A 23,822-nucleotide genomic window follows, 5' to 3' on the forward strand; every position below is an offset into this window, starting at 1 on the left:
ATATTATCAATACCTTAAAAAAAACCTGCTAGAACTGATATATGAAATCTCAAAGACACAGGACAAAAATCAATGCACAGAAGTCATCTGCATTTCTATACAGCTATAATGAAACAGCAGGAGAAATCAATGAATTTATCCCATTTACAATTGCACCAAAACCCATAAGATACCTTGGAATAAACTTAGCCATGGAGGTTAAAGATCTGTATTCTAAAAACTATAGAACACTTATGAACGAAATTGAGGAAGACACAAAGAAATGGAATAATATTCCACCTCATGGATTGGGAAAAATATATATATATTGTTAAAATGTCATACTACCCTAAGCAGGCTATATGTTCAATGCAATCTTTACCAAAATAGCACCAGCATTTTTCAAAGATCTAGAATAAGCAATTCTAAAATTTCTATGGAATTAGTAAAGACCCTGAAGAGCAAAAGTGATGTCAAAAAAGAAAACACAAGCTGGAGATATCATGATTCTTGATTTCAAGCTTTATTACAAAGCTGTATTCCTCAAGACAGTATGGTAGTGGCACAAAAACAGAGACATAGCTCAGTGGATCAGAATAGAGAATCCAGACATGTACCCTCAGCTTTATGATCAAGTAATCTTCAACAAAGCAGGAAGGAATATCCAGTGGAAAAAAGACAGTCTCTTCAATGAATGTTGTTGAAAAATTGGACAGCAACTTAGAGAAGGATGCAACTGAACCACTTTCTTACTCCATACACAAAAATTAATTCAAAATGAGTGGAAGAATTAAATGAGAGACAGGAACCCATCAAAATCCTAGAATAGAATACAGACAGCAATCTCTTTAAAGTCAGATGCAGCAACTTCTTACTGGACACATTTCTGGAGGCAAGAGACACAAAAGCAAAAATGAACTATTAGGATATCAAGATAAAAAAGCTTCTGTACAGCAAATGAAACAATCAACAAAACTAAAAGGTAACCTATAGAATGGGAGAAGATATTTGCAAGTGATAAATGGTGGGTATCTAAAATCTACAAAGAACTGGGGTGCCTGTGTGGCTCAGTCAGTTAAGCTTCTGCCTTCAGCTCAGATCATGATCTCAGGGTCCTGGGATTGAGCCGCACTTTGGGCTCTCTGCTCAGCAGGGGAGCTTGCTTCTCCCTCTCTCACTTCCCCTTCTTGTGCTCTTGGTCTCTCTCTCTCTGTGTCAAATAAATATATAAATCCTAAAAATAAAAAAGTATATAAATACAATTTATAAATAACTTGCCAAACTTGACACTCAAGAAAACAAAAATCGAAGATGACATACAAATGGCTAACAGACACATGAAAAAATGCTCAACTTCATTCATCATCAGGAAAATACAAATCAAAACCACAATATATCACTTCACACCACTCAGCATGGCTAAAATTAACAGGTCAGGAAACAAAAGATAATGGTGAGGATGTGGAGAAAGGACAACCCTCTTACACTGTTAATGGGAATGCAAGCTGGTGTAGCAACCCTGGAAAACAGTATGGAGGTTAAAAATAGAGGTACCCTATGACCCAGCAGTAGAAATACTAGGTAGTTATCCAAAGGATACATACATAGTGATTTAAAGGGGCACACACACTACAATATTTATAGCAGCAATGTCCACAATATCAAAAATATGGAATGAACCTATGTGTCTGTCAACTGGTGATGAATGGATAAAGAGGATGTGAGATGATGATAGATGATAGATAGATAGATGATAGATGATAGATAGATAGATAGATAGATAGATAGATAGATAGATAGATAAAGATCTGTAATGGGATATTACTCAGCCATCAAAAAGAATGAAGTATTGTTATTTGCAACAGGGTGGATAGAACTAGAGCATTTTATACTAAGCAAGAAAAGTCATTCAGAGAAAGACAATCCATATTATTTCATGTCTGTGGAATTTAAGAAGCAAAGCAGATGAACATAGGGGAGGGGAAGGAAAAATAAAATAAGATTAAGACAGAGGGAGGCAAATCATAAGACTTAACTATAGGGAACAAGCTGAGCGTTTCTGGAGGGGAGGTGGGTGGAGGATGTGGTAACAGGGTGATGGGCATTACGGAGGGCGCTTGATGTAATGAGCATTGGGTGTTACATGCAACTGATGAATCATTCAACTCTACCCCTGAAACTAATAACACGCTCTATGTTAACTAACTTGAATTTGAATAAAATGTAAAAGAGAATCTATTGACAAAATGTTTGAGAAGTTGGAGGACAAATGTGATATATTGAAAAAAAACTGAAAACAATAAAGAAAAGAAAGTAAAATACAGAAGTCAATAATAAAATAATTGAGATACAAACCCCAATGCATAAGATTTACTTCAATCTCAACCAAATTCAAGCATAATTTTTGGAAAAAATTACAAGGTCATTAAAAAATGGATGGCACTGAAGGAGATAATGCTAAGTGAAATAAGTCAAGCAGAGAAAGACAATTATCACATGGTTACACTCATCTATGGAACATAAGAAGTAGGACGATCAGTAGGAGAAGAAAGGGATAAAGAAAGGGGGGTTAATCAGAAGGGGGAATGAAGCATGAGAGACTATGGACTCTGAGAAACAAACTGAGGGCTTCAGAGGGGAGGGGGGTGGGGGAATGGGAGAGACTGCTGATGGGTAGTAAGAAGGGCACGTATTGCATGGTGCACTGGGTGTTATACGCAACTAATGAATCATGGAACTTCACATAAAAAACCAGGCATGTACTGTATGGTGTCTAACATAATACAAAAAAAAACTATTATTATAAAAAAATAAATTAAAAAGTAAGAATAATGGAAAGAATCTTGGAAAAATTTTTAAATGAAATCTCTCAGATTTGGAAGATTTACTGTATCTTAAGTTAAGGTTTACTGTATAGCTCCAGTAATGAAGACATTGTGGATTTGGTGAAAGTGTAACTAGATAATTAAAGCAGAATAAAACGTATGGAAATAGACCTGCAAGTTCTGAACACTGATCTCTGACAAATGCAGGAAGGCAATTTAATGGGGGCAAGATACTAATCAGTACATCATGAGGGAGAAGTGACATTATCAAAAAGGGGGCTCAGAAATTTTTAGAACTCATTACCCCTTAACCTTGAAACATCTTTTTGAAGAACTATCCATGTCTAAAAATACTTTCACAAGAGCCAAGAATTCCAGGTGAGGAATTCCAGCTCCTGGATGAAGCACAGAAATCAGAAAAGATATATTGATGAAGGTAGGGAAGATAGATTCACATTACCTATATCATTCATCCCCCCTACCTGTGCAGCCCAGGGCAGAGCAGTGACACCTTCCCCCAAGGAAGAGAGGAAGTGACTGCCTGACTTCATTACAGCCCCCTGATTCAGCTGACTCCAGCACCATGATGACTCCTCATGGTCCTAAGTGGCTCTCTGAAAGCTCCTGCTAACCCAAGATTCTGGTTCATCACAGCACATTATCAACTCCAGTGACCACATGGGGCTCCTGCAGCCTTAGGCAGCTCTCATGATCCATCCTGCGTTTAAATGAACCCAGGTTCCTGGACCACCTGGCTTTGGCCAACTCCTGCAGCCTAAGTGGTTCCTCTGTCTGCTGGTTCCAATCCAGTCCCTGCTAACCAGGCTCCAGCTAGGGAGCTGCAACACTAAGTCTCTATCTGGATCCAGTGCCAAGCCAACTACCACAGACCCATGCTTCCTTCCAGCCAACTCCAGAATCAGACCAGGTCCCAGGGCCAGACACCCCAGCCCATCTCAGACCAGTCCAACCCCTGGACCTAGACTCCAAACACCAATCATCAGGGAAATGCTATCAAAGCCACAATGAAATGTCACTTCCTACCTGTTGGAATAGCTACTAATTAAGGGACAAGAGCTAACAAGTGTTGGCTACGATGTGGAGAAAAAGGAAACTTTGTGCAATGTTGATAAATTATTACAATCTCTAAGGAAAACATTATGTAGAGTCTTGAAGAAAAACTAAACATAGAAACTAGCATGGGACTTAGTAATCTCATTTCTGTTTATATAGCCAAAGAAATGAAATCATTCTTAAGAGATGTCTGCACCCCATGCTCACCAGAGCATTATTCACAAAAGCCAAGATATGGAAACAACCTCTGTTTCCACTGATGGGTAAATGCATAAAGAAAATGTTGTATATAAATACATAATGGAATATTATTCAGCCATAAAAAGGAGGAAATCTGGCCATTTACTACATCAATAAATATTTAGTGCATTATGATAAGTGAACAAGTCAGACAGACCAAAACAAATACTACATGTTCTCACTTATATATGGAGTCTAAAAAGTCAAAAAGACAGATTAGAATGTTGGCTGCCAGGGGTTGGTAATGTGGGAAACAGGTAGATGTTGGTCACATGACACATACTTCAGCCTCAAAGAGGCCTAAGGTTCTGACATCAAATGTATAGCATGGTGACTATAATTAACAATATTGTATTGAATATGTGAACATTATTTTGAATGTTGACTTAAGGGGCACCCAGGTGGCTCAGTTGGTTAAGTGTCTGCCTTGGGCTCAGGCCGTGAACTCAGGATCCTGAGACTGAGTCCCACATGGGGGTCCCTGCTCAGTGGGGACTCTGCTTCTCCCTCTCCCTCTGCCCCTCACCCCTGCTTGTGCTCTCTCTCTCTCAAATGAATAAATAACATCTTTTAAAAAAAAGTTGACTTTAAATGTTATTGCTATAAAATGGTAATTATTTGAGGGAATAGAAGTGTCAACTAACCTTATTATAATGATCTTTTCACAATATATGCTTACCAGATCATCATGTCATATACCTTAAAGTTACATATGTTATATGAATGATTTCAGTAAATCTAAGGAAAATTTAGGAAAGATACAGGAAAAAATATCAGAGACAAAAATATTTATGCAAACTTATTGAAGAACATTTCATCTCCACCACATTTCATATGGAAAAATTAATTTATTCCTTATATATAAAAGGTAAAACTATATGATTGTAGAATAAAATATAGGCAAGGATACCTTAAAGGTGAAACAGCCATTAAGCAAAATATTCAGCTCATGGCATATCAGTACATTAAAATAAGCTCAGGATCATTAGTAATCAAATGCAAATTCAAAAGAGAGGGATATACAGCTTTGCATAATCCCCCGTGGCTTTAAAAAATAATAGATAACACCAAACATTGACATGTGTGTGATATGGGAGAACTTTCATCTCTAATGACAGTATAAAATGTTATACAAACATTAAAATACTCTTCAGAAGTTTCCTATAAAATCTGCCATTTGCCTATGCTATGAACAAAGAATTAGACTTCTAGACATTCAATTACTTTATTCAAAATATATAACTATAGGGGAAGGGAGGGAAAACTGAATGGGAAGAAATCAGAGAGGGAGACAAACAGGAGAGTCTCTTAATCATAAGAAACACATTGATCGTTGCTGGAGGGAAGGTCATTGAGGGAAGGGGTCACTGGGTGATGGGCATTAAGGAGGGCACCTGATGTGATGAGCACTGGATGTTACACACAACTGATGAATCATTGAATACTACATCAAAAACTCATGATGTATTATGTTGGCTAATTGAATTTAAATTTAAAAAAAAGTGTTTTTGTGGGGCACGTGGGTGGCACAGCGGTTAAGCATCTGCCTTCGGCTCAGGGCCTGATCCCGGCGTTATGGGATCGAGCCCCACATCAGGCTTTGTACCAGCTCTTTGAAAAATGTCATTGGTACTTGATCAGGATGTGTTCCCTCTCTCGCTGGCTGTCTCTATCTCTGTCGAATAAAGAAATTAAAAAATCTTAAAAAAAAAAAAAGTGTTTTTGTGCCAGTACCACGCTGTCTTGGTGATCACAACTTTGTATTATAGCTTGAAATCAGGCGACGTGATGCCCGCAGCTTTGTGTTTCTTTTTCAACATTTCCTTGGCAATTTGGGGTCTTTTCTAGTTCCACACAAATTTTAGGATTGTTTGTACCAGCTCTTTGAAAAATGTCATTGGTACTTGATCAGGATGGCATTGAAAAGGATGGCATTGAAAATCTAGATTGCTCTGGGTAGCATAGACATTTTAACTATGTTTATTCTTCTGATCCATTTCCATCTTTTTGTGTCTTCTTCAATGTCTTTCATCAGTGTTCTGTAGTTTCTAGAGTATAGATCCTTTACTTCTTTGGTTAAGTTTATTCTGAGATATCTTATGGTTTTGGGTGCTATTGTAAATTGAATAGATGCCCTAATTTCTCTTTCTTCAGTCTCATTGTCCGTGTGTGGAATGCAACTAATTTCTGAGCATCGATTTTGTATCCTGCCACATGACTGAATTGTTGTATGAGTTCTATTAATTTGAGGGTGGAGTCTTTTGGGTTTTCCATATAAAGTATCATGTCATCTGTGAAGAGAGGGAGTTTGACTTCTTCTTTGCCAATTTGAATTCCTTTAATTCTCTTTTGTTGTCTGATTATTGTTCCTAGGACTTCTACTAGTATGTTGAAAAATAATGGTGAGAGTGGGCATCCTTGTCATGTTCCTGATCTTAAGGGAAAGGCTCTCAGCTTTTCCCCAGTGAGAATGATATTTGCATTGGGCTTTTCATAGATGGTTTTTATGAAATTGAGGAATGTACCCTCTAACCCTACACTCTGAAGGGTTTTAATCAGGAAAGGAGGCTGTATTTTGTCAAATGCTCTTTTTTTGCATCAGTAGAGAGGATCATATGGCTCTATGCACCCCAATGTTCATAGCACCATTGTCCACGATAGCTAAACTCTGGAAGGAGCCAAGATGTCCTTCAACAGATGAATGGATAGAGAAGTCTTGGTCCATATATACAATGGAATATTACTCAGCCATCAGAAAGAAAGATTACCCAACATTTGCAGCAACATGTACAGGACTGGAGGAGGTTATGTTAAGTGAAATAAGTCAAGGAGAGAAAGACAATTATCATATGGTTTCACATTTTTAAAAATATTTTATTTATTTATTGGATAAAGAGACACAGTGAGAGAGGGAACACCAGCAGGGGGAAAGGGAGAGGGAGAAGCAGGCTTCCTGTTGAACTGGGAGCCTGATGTATGGCTCGATCCCAGGACAATGGGATCATGACCTGAGCTGAAGGCAGACCCTTAATGACTAAGGCACCCGGGCACCCCATATTGTTCCCTTTTTTGAAAGACATAGGCTGGTGATGGGTATTAAGGAGGGCACATATTGCATGGTGCAGTGGGTGTTAGACGCAAGTAATGAATCATGGAACTTTACATCAAAAACTAGAGATGTACTGTATGGTGACTAGCATAATATAATAAAAAATATTAAAAAAAAAAGATTTTTCCTTCTCTTGTCATTACATAAGGTCTTCAGTGTCTCATGAAGGCTGTCATGTAATTGTAAAAATCCAATGAAACTTGTACACTTTTCTCCTACTAATTTGGTTTACGTAGAGTTAATTCTTAGGACCAGACAGAGACCCTAAGTGGACACAGGACAGTTTTTCCTCCTCTATGAATAGAAAGTTTGTTCTGAAGATAGTGTGTTTTTTAATGTTTAGTCACATCAAATTGTTTGATAGTGTTTACAAATTCTGTATGCTTACTGATATTTTTTACTGATAATTACTTAGTGTTTATCAATCCCTGAGAGAGAGCATATTAAATTCTCTTTTTTTTTTAAAGATTTTTTTTTATTTTTATTTATTTGACAGAGATAGAGACAGCCAGCGAGAGAGGGAACACAAGCAGGGGGAGTGGGAGAGGAAGAAGCAGGCTCATAGCGCAGGAGCCTGATGTGGGGCTCGATCCCATAACGCCGGGATCACGCCCTGAGCCGAAGGCAGACACTTAACCGCTGTGCCACCCAGGCGCCCCCATATTAAATTCTCTTACTAGGATTGTGGATCAGTGAGTTTTCCTTGAAGTTCTATAAATTTTGGCTTCATGAACTAGATGCTCTGTTACATTGTTACATAATTTGGAATATTATGACATTCTTGAAACTGTCTCCTTTTTCCATCACATAATACTCTTGATTACTTTTTGCAATAATGTTCGCCTTGAAATGTATTTAGTTAATATCACTGGTTATTCCATCATCCCTTTGCTTATTATGCCCATAGAATACCTTCTTTATTCTTAAAACATGTCTTTCTGTTGTCATCTGTCTACCACATTTTGATGGAAACTCAGGAATGACTTTTAGCTGTTTTGTTCTGTATTCGATAAGCCCCTTCTTCCTGTATTTACTTGCAAAATTTATCATTAGTAGAGGTTTATAGCAGTTTGGCTAGTATGTGCCTAATTGTTGTTAACTTAATAAAGATCTTGTATGAGTTTTGCTATCATTTTATTTATTTTTTCTTTGTGGAAATCTGTCACTTTTATAATCTGAATTGGGGAGTATTCAATCACTATTTCTTCATACTTTTTCCCATAGTTCACCTGTTTCTACCCTGGAAGTATAAATACACATAGAATAAAGCACATCAAATTGTGACAAGGCTCCCTTTGGTGCTACTCATCTTTCTTTGTATCCCCTCTATTCTTCAATCAAGATAATTCATATGACTCTGCCTTCATGTTCAATTTCCCATTTCTCTGATATCTCTAATCAGCAGCTTGGATGTACAGAAAACTTCCTGGAGCATATATGAGCATGGATTTTTCTAAAGCAGAATTTCTAATATTATCAGTTGCCAAATGATTATTTCCTGGCTTATGCAAAAAAAATGTTCTATTCTTTGTCCTTGATAAATCCATATCTGTTACTTGCTCCTTCCCTTTGTTTGCTCCTTAATTATCATCTGTTGTGTAGTCCTTCCTTTAAAGTAAGTGTAGTAGATTTTCCTAAAAGCAACACTGAATTATGAAATACTTGTACTTGAAATTACTGTGGAACATATACATCCTTAAGTACTTTCTTTAGAAGCTTTTAATCTAAATAGAAATGACATAAATAAAATTGAATTGAATTGAAGAACAAAGAAAAATTAGTAAACTATACGCCATTCCAATGTAAGATAAAATTTCAGCCCATTGAAACATTTAAATCCTATTCTGAGTTGGAATTCCTGTATATCTGCGTGTGTTTTGGGTGCAGAAATGTTCTAAAACCTTTTTTTTGTATCTATTATATATAAATATGTATTTCCATCCAAGTGATATCTGAAATAGAGTTCTTAGTGAATACTACTACTTCTATTACTCCTACCGACCATTACATTTATTACCAACTGGAAATGAAAATTTAAATTATTGACACGGATTTTTCAAAATCTAGCATGCATGGGAAACTAGAATATTTTATATTATCAAGTTAAAATACTTCCATAACCAACACTATCATTAATTTACATACTTCATGGGACATTTCTAGAATCATTGATGAAGCTGAGGATCACAGGAGTAAGATGATTCTCAAAGATCATATCACTTGGACCTCATCTGCTTGAGGCAGTTCTTGCCCTTGACCAAGCTGTCCTTCAGTGCATCTTTCATGGTTTCATTCCGTAGACTGAAGATAAAGGGATTCAGGAGTGGTGTGATGACAGTTGAGAGGATAAAGAGGATCTTGTTAAGATGCAAGCTGCTCTTCTGGGAGGGCCGGGCATAGACAAAAATGGAGATCCCATAGCCCATGGAGACCACAGTGAAGTGAGAGGCACAGGTGGCAAAGGCTTTGCATTGACCTTGTCCTGAGGGTATCTTCAGAATGGTGGAGATTGTAAACATAGGAGACCACGGTGAGGGAGAGGGAGCTGAGGAGCAGGACAAGGGAGCTGAGGAAGTCCAAGAGTTCAATGACACGGATGTCAGCGCAGGCCAAGTGGAGGAGTGGGGCACTGTCACAGAAAAAGTGATTGATCACATTGGGGCCACAGTATGGAAGCCCAGCCTTAACGGCAATGGATGGGAGAATGAGGAGAAAGCCACCCACCCATGAGAGGATAACAAGACGCACACAGAGTGAGCTGGTCATAATTACAGGATACTGGACGGGGCTGCAAATTGCAACATAGCGATCATAGGACATGACTGCAAAAATTATGAACTCAGTGCATCCAGAAAGGAAGTAGAAACACAACTGGGTGAGGCATCCACTAAATGAAATGCTCTTTCTTTCTGACAGGAAGCCTGCCAGCATCTTGGGAACAGCAGAGGTGGCAGTTAATACTTCACTGAAAGAGAGATTGCTGAGAAAGAAATACATGGGTGAGTGAAGCCTGTAATCCAGGAGGATCAGGGTAATGATGACGGTGTTTCCAAGGACTGTCACCAAATAGGCCAATAAGAAAATCATGAACAAGAGGACCCCAAGGGCTCTGGTCGTTGGCATCCCCACAAGAATAAACTCAGTCACCACTGTCCAATTCCCTCTTTCCATGTTTATATATACATAATTTTTTTACTGTAAAGAGAATGATAGCAGAGAAAACAAAAGTATGGTGAATCATTCATAAAATTAAGAAAATTAAGAGAAATTTAAAATAAATTATTTTAGCAACATTTCTTCTGGCAAAATTGATCAAGGCAACTGATAGTATAATTGGGTATAATATATCCTTCAAAAACCCAGCTTCTTATGAGGCCTGGGTGGCTCAATAGCTTAAGCGTCTGCCTCTGGCTCAGGTTATGATCCCAGAGTCCTGGCGTTGAGTCCTGTGTGGGACTCCATTTTCAGTGGGGAGTCTGCTTCTCCCTCTGCCTGCTGTTCCCCCTGCCAATGCTCTCTCTCTCTCTCTCTCTCTCTATCTATCTCATCAACAATATACATAAATAATCTTAAAAAATCAGCTTCTTTCCTTTTTATATTCCATGAATCTTTACAAAGGTATGTTAAATTTATAATTGCAATTATGTTTTCTCAATGAGAACATTGTCATGTAAATGTTCTGACAAAATACACCAATGGAATATTTAATTGCTACCTATAAATATAAAAACAATTTATTTCCAGTGTTTGTCTTATAGGAACTGGGCTGTCTAGATGTTGAAAGGGCACATACAGAGTATAGACTCCAGCTTCAAGTCAATGGGGCAGTTAGGTTCCAGAGCCACAGTGGACAATGTGAAGACATGGCAGCCAGATTTTCCCACCTGAAACTCTGACAATCCAACTGCCAGTTAAGGTAGGGAAATATGTGAATTAGCTTATCCACCTTTGTGTGTTTACTATTACCTTTTTAAGTTTTTATTTAAGTTCCAATTATCTCTATAGATTTCAATGAATCCTTCCTTTTTAGCCCTTTTTTTTTTCATTGCACTGTACTAAATCCTGCCAAAATGAATCTCTTCTTGAAAATTTTGTATTGTAAAGAATTATACAATAATGTGTTAATATGTATAAAAGCCTTGATAATTTTCAGTTATATTTTTGGAGTATTATATTTGATGGGACAAGGCAATCTTTACAGGTTTGTGTCTGAATTAGTTACAGAAAAGGAAAAATAAACTTACAATGACTTGGGAGAAGAAGTACACAAAGAATCCTCAAGTTTGAGAAATAATCATGTAAAAAAATAAACACAGTAGTATATCTAGAAATAGATCATGTAACTTTGACAGAGATCAGAGTTACCAAAATGACTTCACACACACACACACACACACACACACACACACACACACAATGGGATAAAAATAATCATATTTATCTTTTGCAATATCAAAGTAAACAAACAAACAAAAAAACACAAGAACCATATTGAAAACAATAATTATAAATCTGAGCAGTAAGAATTGTACCATTAAATATTAATATATTCCCTGGTACTGTTATTCATCTAGAACTGTAATATAAAACCAATACAGTTGTCAGAAGCACATACAACATAAAATGGCTCAAAATGTAAAAAAACACATGCATTGGTAAAAATATTTTAGGAAACACTTGTGAGAAACTGAAATATGTGGTGTCATATTAATGGTAGAAAAATCATTATCAAAGCAAGGGACACAAAATTAGATAAAAGAATGGATCAAATGTCATGAAACTATATGACATGAGAGATCACATCAAATTTAAGGCAGACAAATTTTAGAAATAGAAGAAGAAATGAAAAAAAAACATGGTAACAAGAGAATTTGACACATTTTCTATATGTTTCAGAGAGAATTTAATAAAAAATCAATCATATGAGCATTATTAAGATTAAGTAATTAAAAATGAATTATAGGAAATGTCTGTAATATTACAAATGGAATAAGAGAACAAATCCCCTAATTGTAATCAATACTGCAATTATTTATAATTAAGATTCATTTACAACAAAAGGTAGGATTGGATTTTAGTTCAGAAGTGGCCAAAATATCTAAAATATAATCTCCAATTTTTAAAGAGTCTATTTTTAAGCAATACAATAAATATGATTTCACAGTATCAGCTAGTATACTAGACAGAGGAAAACCCTGTAAGATAAATATTTCCAATGTTATAAATGCCCACATAATTATTTTTATTTAATTATCTAGAGTAGCTGTAAGGAAAGAATCTTAACTGACCAGTGATATTCAAATGGGGCATACGTGGGCACCTGGGTGGCTCAGTTGATTAAGTGTCTGCTCAGGTCATGATCCCAGGATGAGGCTGTCTGTTCAGCAGGGAGTCTGCTTCTCCCTCTGCCCCTGCTCCTGCTCTTGCTCTCTCTCAAATAAATAAATTAAATATTACAAGAATAAAATGGGTCCTACTCTATCTGTAATCCACAATGTTAAATTCCTTTTAAGAGCTGATTGTCAGGATACATAATACAGTAAGCATTACAAAGAAATGTTAGGTAGACAGAAGACCAAGGCTAACAAATGTATATTTAATAATTTTAGTGACAGCTGCAAGTGAGGCAATGTACTTGATAATCTGAATTCAGACAACATGCCTCAATATCAGAAATAGAAATGAGAGAGAGAGAGAGCAAGGGAGAGATACAGAGAGAGAGGGAGAGTGGGAGGGAGCGAGAGTGAGAGACAGAAAAGGAGGGAGGGGCAGAGGAAGGGAGAGGGATGGAGAGATCAATGGAGAGAGAGAGAGGGAGGGGAAGATAAAGAGAGGGAGAATCTCTCAGAATAGATAAGAAATAAGATTGTTATAAAAGTTGGAACAACTATTTGATGAATGTGCCTTGAAGTAAACCTAGACATTGAATGTTTGGGTTGGGGTTCAGGAAACTAATGAGGCAAAGTAGATACTACAGAAATGAAGCAATGTTTGAAATCCTGAAGAAAAATATGTGAGAGTATGGAAGTTTATTTCTCATTAAAATGAATCAATCCTGACTTTCTTACAATAAAATATTAAGTTAAGATCTAGTCATACAATGTTCTTCTAACTTCCCTAGCACCTCAGTTTCAAGCAAATGTAAACTATTAAATGTGGGTGCATTTGCTCTCACTGGACTAACTCATACACAGAAAATACCTTTACGAAGTCCCCCATCTTCTTTCAAACACAGAAATCTTTCTCTATCACCCCATTGTCCTGTCTTACAAGAAGTGCCCCCTGTCCAATAAAAATGACTTAGATGAAGGAAAAGTAGAAGAAATGCCCATCTTTGTGCTACTTTTTTTTTCCTTTTGAAACTCAGCTCTTGGGCTCAGGAACTGGGGTTCATAAAAACTGCTCTGTGCCACCCCTTATGATGACAACATAATACAGGATAAGTCCCCAGTTCCAGACCCTGCACAGGAATAGTTCCAGAGGGTGAAACAGTTTTGAAAGCAGCTCCTCAGCCTAATGCCCACAGGGAGCATAGCTGGGTGGGGAAGGGTCATGTTTTCACTCTCTGTGTTCCTGAAACTTTAATGAGTGTATTCCTTTGTGACTCCAATATACAGAGAACACTTTGCTTTCCCAGAGGAGTTTAAAGAATAAAAAAAATGATGTATTTCAAACAAAAGTAGTTTTTTTTTGTACAAACTTGGCTGAAACTTTTTATGTGAAATATTGTTATTGCTAAATAAGTTGTCTTCTGCTTTCAGGAATATAGGTACTCCGTTATTTTGTTTTTATTTCGTTTCAGTGCATGACTCTGGTTTAAGTGCAAACATGATTTCACCACATGTACCTTTATAATAAATATGAAAGATTTATTCACCACAAAGAATCTGATTACTTGACTAGAAGCCTACATGATGGAGGGAGCAATATTGTTGAACATGTTTTTCACTTCAAAAAGAGCCCAGGTCAGGGGCAAGACCCACTTGACACAATAAGTCCGTCCGTGTGTGAGGATGGAGCTCTAAATTTGATGAATCCATTTTATTACCTCTTTGTTTGTTTGTTTTTTTTTTCCAGAAAAAGGACGTTTTTTTTCATTTCTCTTTTGTTCCCTTATGCATTTGTAGTTGACCTGCTTCTATGTATATTGGATCTTACACTATTTTATTTCCACATTTTTTCAACTTTTCTTTCCAATTAATGCTCAATGTGCATTGTATTCTTGTTCTGGCAGGAATTATTTTCTGTGATGTAAAAGTAATATTTTCTTTCAATGCTGTTAGATTTGCAAATGTAATTTCTTCTTCCACAAATGCCTCTCTGTCCCTTTTTCTTTTAGGTAAAATGAAATAGACCTTGTAAAGCTTAATATGGTGTCCGTCTTTTCTGTGTTCTCTCTGATTGCAGATATAATTACCTTTCCTGACTCCCAGGGTCCTTTGTAGATTACAAATATACATACATAAACACTCTGCACTTAGTCTACTTCACAAGTATAGCTATGCCTTTCTCAAATCCTTAGTGAACTTATTCAGAATACATACTTTTTTCACCTTGGATAATTTAACACTTAGTACAGTGACATATAATAGGTGGTTGGAAGTATTTTGTGAGTGTTTGAATGAATGAATGAAATAATGAATGAATGAATATGGGAAATTGACAGTACTGGCTGTTATTCATGAACAGTAGCAAAATCTGTAAGAATCATTACTTTTTCATAAAGAGGATTACAAATGAAACTTCCACACTATGCATTGGAAACTAATGAAGACTGTATCCAAAAATAATATAGAATTTTGATGCTAGGAAGTTATCGAAGGACAAATAAGAAAGTGGTTTCACAGAATTTATTCTAGAAATGAATATTATGAGCAGATGTTATGACCTTAGAATCTTCTCAGATACTAGAAGACAAATTACATAATGTAGAGGAACAGTTGATAAATTATGCACAGGCAAAAGCACTGTGAGGAAATACTGCATTTTATAGCTTCTTTTGAGGTAGAAGAGAATGCTTGTGGCTTTCTCTATCTCAATACCTCCCTTCATGCAAACCAAAATACTTCTCATTTTTAGGAGTTATATTTGGAGGCGGTGAATTACGAGGATTCTCACAGTTTAGGGCTCCAGAGGAGCCAACATGTCTTCCTGACTTTATTCCATGTTTCCTCCTCTTCAAGGTGTAATTTAACACAATTCCCTTGAAAGGGGGTTTGTTACTACTCCACTGCCCAGCAACCCATTCCACCTCCATGGCTGTGACTTCAGAATCTCATCATGTGACCATCAGGCTGGGTTGTCACACAGGTTCAGGTTTCTTGTGTGCTACTATTATCCGCCCAAACAGAATGTTATGCATAAGGGCATGAACCACACCTAACATTCATTACTGTTATGCTCAATGTCTAGCATGGTGATCAATAATTACTATAATGATTGCTGGTATGAATTCCCACACAATTCCACATAAATCTCACATAATCTGAAAGGAAATAATCTTTCCAAATACTTAAATGAAAAAGGCAACAACGATCCATGAAAGATAAATTTGAAGAAAGAAAGTATAGGCATAATTGGAAAATACAAATCCATATTGTAATTATAACCAACATTTAATAGGCATGCAAGTTAATTTTAGCAATAATAATTATATACTGTGTTATTATCTGCTTTTTCCCCATGAACCTACATTATAAACTATACCCTATGTGTCTATTCCACATGTTTAAATTATTTATATCTACAAGTAACTTATGGAGATGGTATTGGAGATGGATCTTATCTGTCACAGTTGCCAAATTTATTTACCACAAGGAAAAATATATAAGGAGGAAAGGGTCTCTTCTAAAAAAACAATGGGATAATAGATATGGAGGGGACTCAAATGATTTCTTAAGAGAACAATGTTGGGCTAGAACAGTGTCATGGCAATTAAAGAGCACGATGACATGTATCAGCATTTTAACATGTGAAAATATGTGACAGAGTAAATTCAGGAGAAGGAAAAGAGAATAAGGCAGAGGTGGTGAAAATGCTTGTGAACACCGATATACTTACTACGTTATTTAGCTTGAAAAAGAAAAAATGATAAAAATTTGCTTAAAATATTTATTGATTACCATTTAACAAAATAAAATAAATACTTCAATGAATAAATAATTTTAAATGAATAAATTCTGTAAAATTATTTTTATGTCCCCAAAATCAGAGCCTTAAAATACATTCATGTATCAACTTGTTAAAAAGTAGATTAACTTATACGTAGGATAGTATAACTTTGTTTGTCAGACTCAGAAATTCATGGGTTCTTTGAGTTGTATCAGCAAATCATTAGTATTGATTCCTTTTATCATCAACATTAACTCATATTAGACAATACATAATATGGTCAGTCCCCAAATAATACAATAAGTGACACAATAGGTAATTCATTTCTTTTTTTAATTTAATTTTTTTATTATATTATGTTAGTCACCATTCAGTACATCCCTGGTTTCTGACGTAAAGTTCAATGATTCATTAGTTGCATATAACACCCAAGGCACCATGCAATACGTGCCCTCCTTACTACACATCACCAGCCTATCCCATTCCCCCACCCCCCTTCCTTCTGAAGGCCTCAGTTTGTTTCTCAGAGTCCATAGTCTCTCATGCTTCATTCCCCCTTCTTATTACCCCCCCTTATTTATCCCTTTCTTCCCCTACCGATCTTCCTAGTTCTTATGTTCCATAGATGAGAGAAATCATATGATAATTGTCTTTCTCTGCTTGACATATTTCACTTAACATTATCTCCTCCAGTGCCGTCCATGTTGCAGCAAATATTGAGAACTCATTCTTTCTGATTAACCGCTGTGCCACCCAGGCGCCCCTGGACCACATCTTCTTAATCCAGTCATCTGTTGAAGGGCATCTCGGCTCCTTCCATGATTTGGCTATTGTGGACAATGCAGCTATGAACATTGGGGTGCATATGGCCCTTCTCTTTACTACGTCTGTATCTTTGGGGTAAACACCCAGTAGTGCAATGGCTGGGTCATAGGGTAGTTCAATTTTTAACTTTTTAAGGGACCTCCACACTGTTTTCCAGAGTGGCTGTACCAACTTGCATTCCCACCAACAATGTAGGAGGGATCCCCTTTCTCCACATCCTCTCCAACAATTGTTGTTTCTTGCCTTGTCTATCTTTGCCATTCTAACTGGCGTAAGGTGGTATCTCAGTGTGGTTTTGATTTGAATTTCCCTGATGGCTAATGATTTTGAACATTTTTTCATGTGTCTGTTAGCCATTTGTATGTCTTCATTGGAAAAGTGTCTGTTCATATCTTCTGCCCATTTTATGATTTGTTTATTTGTTTCTCGTGTATTGAGTTTGAGAAGTTCTTTGTAGATCTTGGATACCAGTCTTTTATCTGTAGTATCATTTGCAAATATATTCTCCCATTCAGTGGGCTGCCTCTTAGTTTTTTTGACTGTTTCCTTGGCTGTGCAGAAGCTTTTTTTCTTGATGAAGTCCCACAAGTTCATTTTATCTTTAGTTTCTCTTGCGTTTGGAGATGTGTCATGAAAAAGGTTGCTTTGGCCGATGTCATAGAGGTTGCTGCCTATGTTCTCCCCTAGGACTTTGATGGATTCCTGTCTCACATCGAGGTCTGTCATCCATTTGGAGTTTACCTTTGTGTATGGTGTGAGAGAGTGGTCAAGTTTCATTCTTTTGCATGTAGCTGTCCAATTTTCCCAACACTATTGAAGAGACTTTCTTTTTTCCACCAGATGTTTTTTCCTGCTTTATCAAAGATTAGTTGCCCAAGGAGCTGGGGGTCCATTTCTGGGTTCTCTATTCTGTTCCATTGGTCTATGTGTCTATTTTTGTGCCAGTACCCTGCTGTCTTTGTGATCACAGCTTTGTAGTAAAGCTCGATATCCAGCATTGTGATGCCCCCAGATTTTTTTCCTTTTGAACAGTTTCCTTGGAGATTCGGGGCCTTTTCTGGTTCAATACAAATTTAAGGACTATTTGTTCCAGTTCTTTGGAAAATGTCCTCGGTATTTTGATCGAGATAGCATTGAAAGTGTAGTTTGCTCTGGGTAGCATGGACATTTTAACTATGTTAATTCTTCTGATCCGTGAGCATGGAATATTTTTCCATCTTTTTGTGTCTTCCTCAATGTCTTTCAAGAGTGATTTATAGTTTCTAGGATATAGATCCTTTACGTATCTGGTCAATTCCAAGGAAACATATGGTTTTTGGTGCTATTTTAAATGGGATGGATTCCCTAATTTCTCTTTATTCAGTCTCATTATTCTTGTATAGATGCAACTGATTTCTGAGCATTGATTTTGTATCCCGCCACATTACTGAATTGCTCTATAACTTCTAATATTTTGGGCGTGGATTCTTTTGGGTTTTCCACATAGCGCATCATGTCATCTGCAAAGAGAGACATTTTGACTTCTTTGCCAATTTGGATACTTTTATCCCTTTTTGTTGTCTGATTGCTCTTGCAAGGACTTCTAGTAGTATATTGAATAATAGTGGCGAGAGTGGGCATCCTTGTCATGTTCCTGATCTTAAGGGAAAGGCTTCCAGCTTTTACCCATTGAGAATGATATTTGCTGTAGGCTTTTCATATATGCTTTTTATGAGATTGAGGAATGTACCCTTTATCCCTGCACTCTGAGGGTTTTAATCAGGAAAGGTTGTTGTATTTTGTGAAATGCTTTTTGTGCATCAGTTGAGAGGATCATATGGTTCCTGGGTCTTTTCTTGTTGATATGATGTATCATGCTGATTGATTTGCAAATGTTGAACCACGCTTGCATCCCAGGGATGAATCTCACTTGGTTATGATGGATAATCCTTTTAATTAATTTCTTAAACTCATTTTCCTCAGCCTTCCCATCTGCTGCTTATGTTCTGCATAGGGAGTAAGAATTCAATAGGAAGAATGCAGAGTATGAGACACCAGCCTTTATTATCCATACCCACCCACCCACAACTAGCTAATAAAAATAAATACAAATAAAATAATAAAATAAAAATAGCTCTTCTAGGGCTCAAATTCCAATTAAAAATCTACAGCAATACAGTGGACCAATATGAAGAATAACCACACAGAAAGAACAACTGGAAGACATCTGGAGACATCTCGAAAAGGTTAGAAAGATGAAGGGAGGGGCGACCAGTATCAGCCATGCAGCAGGTGCCATTGTCAACCCCAGGGGCTTCCTCTGCAGTAGACCCTAACAGCCTTTACTATTGTTGACCTCCCCAGCCCCAACAACAGCTACAGGCTCTCCATGACTTTCACAGCAGAGGACCATTTTGTGTTTGTCATTACAGTCCCCAGTTGCTTGCTTTGCAGAAGACACTGGCAGTTCTCATGTATGAGGTAACCAGTAGTCATTGCTGGGAGTTGCAGCTCTGCTCCATCATCCCTGAAGTAACTGCTCTTGTGCCACCTTGGGAAAAGGGTTGTGAATGCTCATAACACTGAGTATTCCATGAACCCCAAATTCTCAGGTTATCTATGCATGCTTGGGTGCCAAACTCTAGCTCTGTGACACCTCCTCATGTACCCATCCTCCAGATTTCAGCTACAGTTTCTTCTTATGTGCCCATGTTTCAGGCAGCACTACCAATGCCATTGCAAACTAGTCAGGGCCCCAGACTCCAGAGCATTTATGTATTTTCGCTCTGATAAAATTATAGCCTCTGATGCAAGCATCATTTCTCAGTGACTCAGAATATGTTTAAGCACTCAATACATTTTAATAATTTACATTGAAATAAAAATTTATAATATATAAGTTCAAATTTCAATACCTTTTAATGCTTTATATGGTTTGTCTTATATGAATTCTATAAACAAAATATCACAAATGAGCAATAACTTCACATTCCTCATATTATTATTATAAGGGTAAGATAGATAATGTATGGAAAATTATTTAACAATATTTTTTATTATATTATGTTAGTCACCATACAGTACATCCCTAGTTTTTGATGTAAAATTCCATGATTCATTATTTGCATATAACACCCAGTGCACCATGCAATACGTGCCCTCCTTAATACCCATCACCAGCCTATCCCATTCCTCCACCCCCTTCACCTCTGAAGCCCTCAGTTTGTTTCTCAGAGTCCAAAGTCTCTCATGGTTCATTCCCCCTTCTGTTACCCCCCTTTCTTCTTCCCTTTCTTCTCCTACCAATCCTCCTACTTCTTATGTTCTATAAATGAGTGAAATAATATGATAATTTTCTTTCTCTGCTTGACTTATTTCACTTAGCATTGTCTCCTCCAGTCCCGTTCATGTTGCAGCAAATGTTGACAAAGTGTTCTTTTTGATGGCTGAGTAATATTCCATTCTATATATGGACCACATCTTCTTATTCCAGTCATCTGTTGAAGGGCATCTTGGCTCCTTCCATGATTTAGCTATTGTGGACAATGCTGCTATGAACACTGGGGTACATATGGCCCTTCACTACGTCTGTATCTTTGGGGTAAATACCCTTTAGTGCAATTGCTGGATCATAGGGTAGTTTCAATTTTTAACTTTTTAAGGGACCTCCACGCTGTTTTCCAGAGTGGTTGTACCAACTTGCATTCCCACGAACAATGTAGGAGGGATCCTTTTTCTCCACATCGCCTCCAACAATTGTTGTTTCTTGCCTTGTCTATTTTTGCCATTGTAACTGGCGTAAGGTGGTATCTCAGTGTGGTTTTGATTTGAATTTCCCTGATGGCTAATGATTTTGAACATTTTCTCATGTGTCTGTGAGCCATTTGTATGTCCTTACTGGAAAAGTGTCTGTTCATATCTTCTACCCGTTTTATGATTTGTTTCTTTGTTTCTCGTGTATTGTGTTTGAGAAGTTCTTGGTAGATCTTGGATACCAGTCTTTTGAAGTAGATATTTCTTTTTGGGGAGGGGCAGCAGGATACATATTTTATGGAAGTTTTTTTTTTTCACTTTGTCAAACTTGGGAAAATTACTTCTCATTTAATTATAGTAGTTTTTATGTGTATACATATATGTATATATATTTTTCCCTGCAGACCACTTATCAGAGAAGCCCTGCCTCCAGGGGAAAGCAATAATGAATCCAGGCTTTAATCCTCTTTCAAATTGCAGTGACTTAGGGATATGATCATAGAAATTTCATTGTCTTGATTTTCTTTCTTACAAGGCAAGGGGAAAAGACCCATCCTTCCCAGATTATGCTGTTATAAGCTATTCTATAGTCATCAATATATTCTACACCCCTTCTTTCCCAAAATTCTAAAACTGTCAGAAAAAGCAGCAGGAACAACAAAAACAGCAATAACAACAACAACAACAACAACAACAGTAACCAATTTATAGAAGTGATTCCAACTATGGATCTCATCCAAACCATGTAGCTGTAACAAGGGAGACACCTTGTTCAATTCTAAAAAGATAAATGTAAACATTAATACAAAGTGTGAGGCATACTTCAGCAGGTAAGTAGAAATGTCACAACACAGTTAACCCTTAAACATTTTGTCTTATTTTTTTAATGAATATTCTCTTCTCTAGCACAGTTTATTGTAAGATTACAGTGTATAACATACACAACATGCAGGATATGTGTTAATCACCATTTATGTTATCAGTAAGGCTTCCTGTCAATTTTTGGCCACTAGGAGTTAAGTTTTTGGGGAGTCAAAAATTATAATGGATTATGAATTGCAAGAGGGGTCAACACCTCTAGCACCTGCTTTGTTCAACGGTCAACTGTATTATTTTTTAAAACTGGGGTTTTTTCCACTCATTTATTTTTTTCTCATCTTCCTTATTACTATGATTTCTTCCACTCTCCCCCCTCTTCCTTTCGTTTAGCTGAAGCATTATGCAAAATTTTGCTGTCAACCAAATGGGCCTTGATGTGTCTTCACTTGTTCAGTTTCTGACATTCCTGCAGCTTTCAGTCTTTCTCGTAGTGCCCTCTAGGTGCCCATTACTTTCTCAAATTCAAACCACCTTTTATCTAACTACAGAAAGAACATTTCCCAGTGATACTTTTTAGTCCAAAATCATCTTTCCCTTCTCCAAATGTGACACATTTTCTTTCCTTTGGCACAATAATAGACAATCTGATTAAAGACCTTCACATAATGCCAACATATTAAATTTGTGATGTCTTGATAATTACTTAATCCATGTGATGGAATTCTAAAAGATCATTTTAAGGCATCACAGAGAAAATACCAACGTGGATCCAAAATGATGGCATTTAGGCTTTTCATTTTTAATTGCATATGTCAGAAAGTCATTACTGTCCCTGGTCCATTAAATGTATAATAATGAAATGAATGAAAGAAGGAATTAAAATTTTGATCCAGAAAGAACAGCACACCTAAGTCAGAAAACCCGGAATATTATCTCACTTCTATCACTGAACCTCTATGGACCCTGACAAATTTTAGCCCACCTCTCCAAACCTCACTCAGCAATCTATAAAAGAAGAAGAATAAAACACTAGTTTAAAATTAGCTGTCAATCATCTCTTAATATTTAACTTCTATGTATCTTGTAATATGGGATATGAAATATCTCATGACACTTAACCTGTGCTTTTTGTCCTGAATCACCTAGATATATGGAGCAATATATATACTCCCAAATAATCAGCTCAGGGAGTAAGTAAAAAGTCTCTTCTCTGCACCATGTTGCTGTTTATTTGTTTGTATATTCCTGAAAATTCTAGTATGAAGTAGGCTATCTATTGCAGGAGCTGCTTCTTTCAGCTAGTCAAAATTCAGAAGTTCAATATTTTTAAACAGCTTGCTAACCATATACTCTCTCTGACTGAATTTTAAGATAAACAGTAAATAGTGATCAATTAAGTTATATTTCAGCCTCTCCCTAATGCTTCTAAGACGTGTGATAATCTCATGCACTCTGGAGCCTGATTTCTTATTAAGATTACATTACACTGATTTCATATTGTTAGAAACTGATTAGGTAATGTGGAGGTTGGAACCTGTGAGTCAGAAGTCATAAATATTTTAGAAAATATTTCTGTTATATAATTGTTTTCACTGATTTTTGAATAATTTCATTCCACATGTAAAATAATACACTTAGCTCAAAAGGTGTTTTTAAATAAAATTTTGTATAGAAATAAATTTTACTAAAAATCTGTTAACATCTTAAGAAATACCATTACATCCTTGATGGACTGGTGACATACAATAAGGGATCTATTTCAGAGGGAGATTTGACAAGAGTCTGTTTCATGTTACTTCATCCAATGTTTGGTTCCTTACACTTAAGGGAGTCTCAAATGCTTTCCCAAATCATGATTGCTTCAATCTTAAGGTGGAATTGATTTTGCTGTAATAAGTGAGTGTTACAACTCAGCAGTGAACCTTGTACAGTTCATCTCAGTAGATATTTATAAACTGAAAATAAGATTATTTGTCTGCATTAATCGCTCCTTGGTGACGACAACAACAAAAAATAGTTATGAATATTGACAAGGTTCATCCAGGGTTAAGTTGCAAAGATTAATTATAAAAGAACTATCTGTTATTCCAGGTTAAACTGGGGACATT

General features: G+C 36.6%; 1 protein-coding gene across 1 annotated transcript; it reads right to left on the minus strand.

The window, feature by feature from the left end:
* Positions 1 to 9,588: 9,588 nt before the first annotated feature.
* On the minus strand, positions 9,589 to 10,398 carry LOC100479113 (olfactory receptor 6J1). The gene has a single exon (XM_002926910.2). It carries the CDS (start codon positions 10,396 to 10,398, stop codon positions 9,589 to 9,591), a length of 810 nt encoding a protein of 269 aa, XP_002926956.2.
* Positions 10,399 to 23,822: the final 13,424 nt, after the last annotated feature.

The sequence above is a fragment of the Ailuropoda melanoleuca genome, unplaced genomic scaffold (genome assembly GCF_002007445.2).
Source record: "Ailuropoda melanoleuca isolate Jingjing unplaced genomic scaffold, ASM200744v2 unplaced-scaffold7480, whole genome shotgun sequence".
In the NCBI taxonomy this organism is placed as follows: domain Eukaryota; kingdom Metazoa; phylum Chordata; class Mammalia; order Carnivora; family Ursidae; genus Ailuropoda; species Ailuropoda melanoleuca.

Coding starts and splice junctions, on each gene's coding strand:
- LOC100479113 (XM_002926910.2), bottom strand. CDS start 10,398: ATGGAAAGAGGGAATTGGACAGTGGTGACTGAGTTTATTCTTGTGGGG.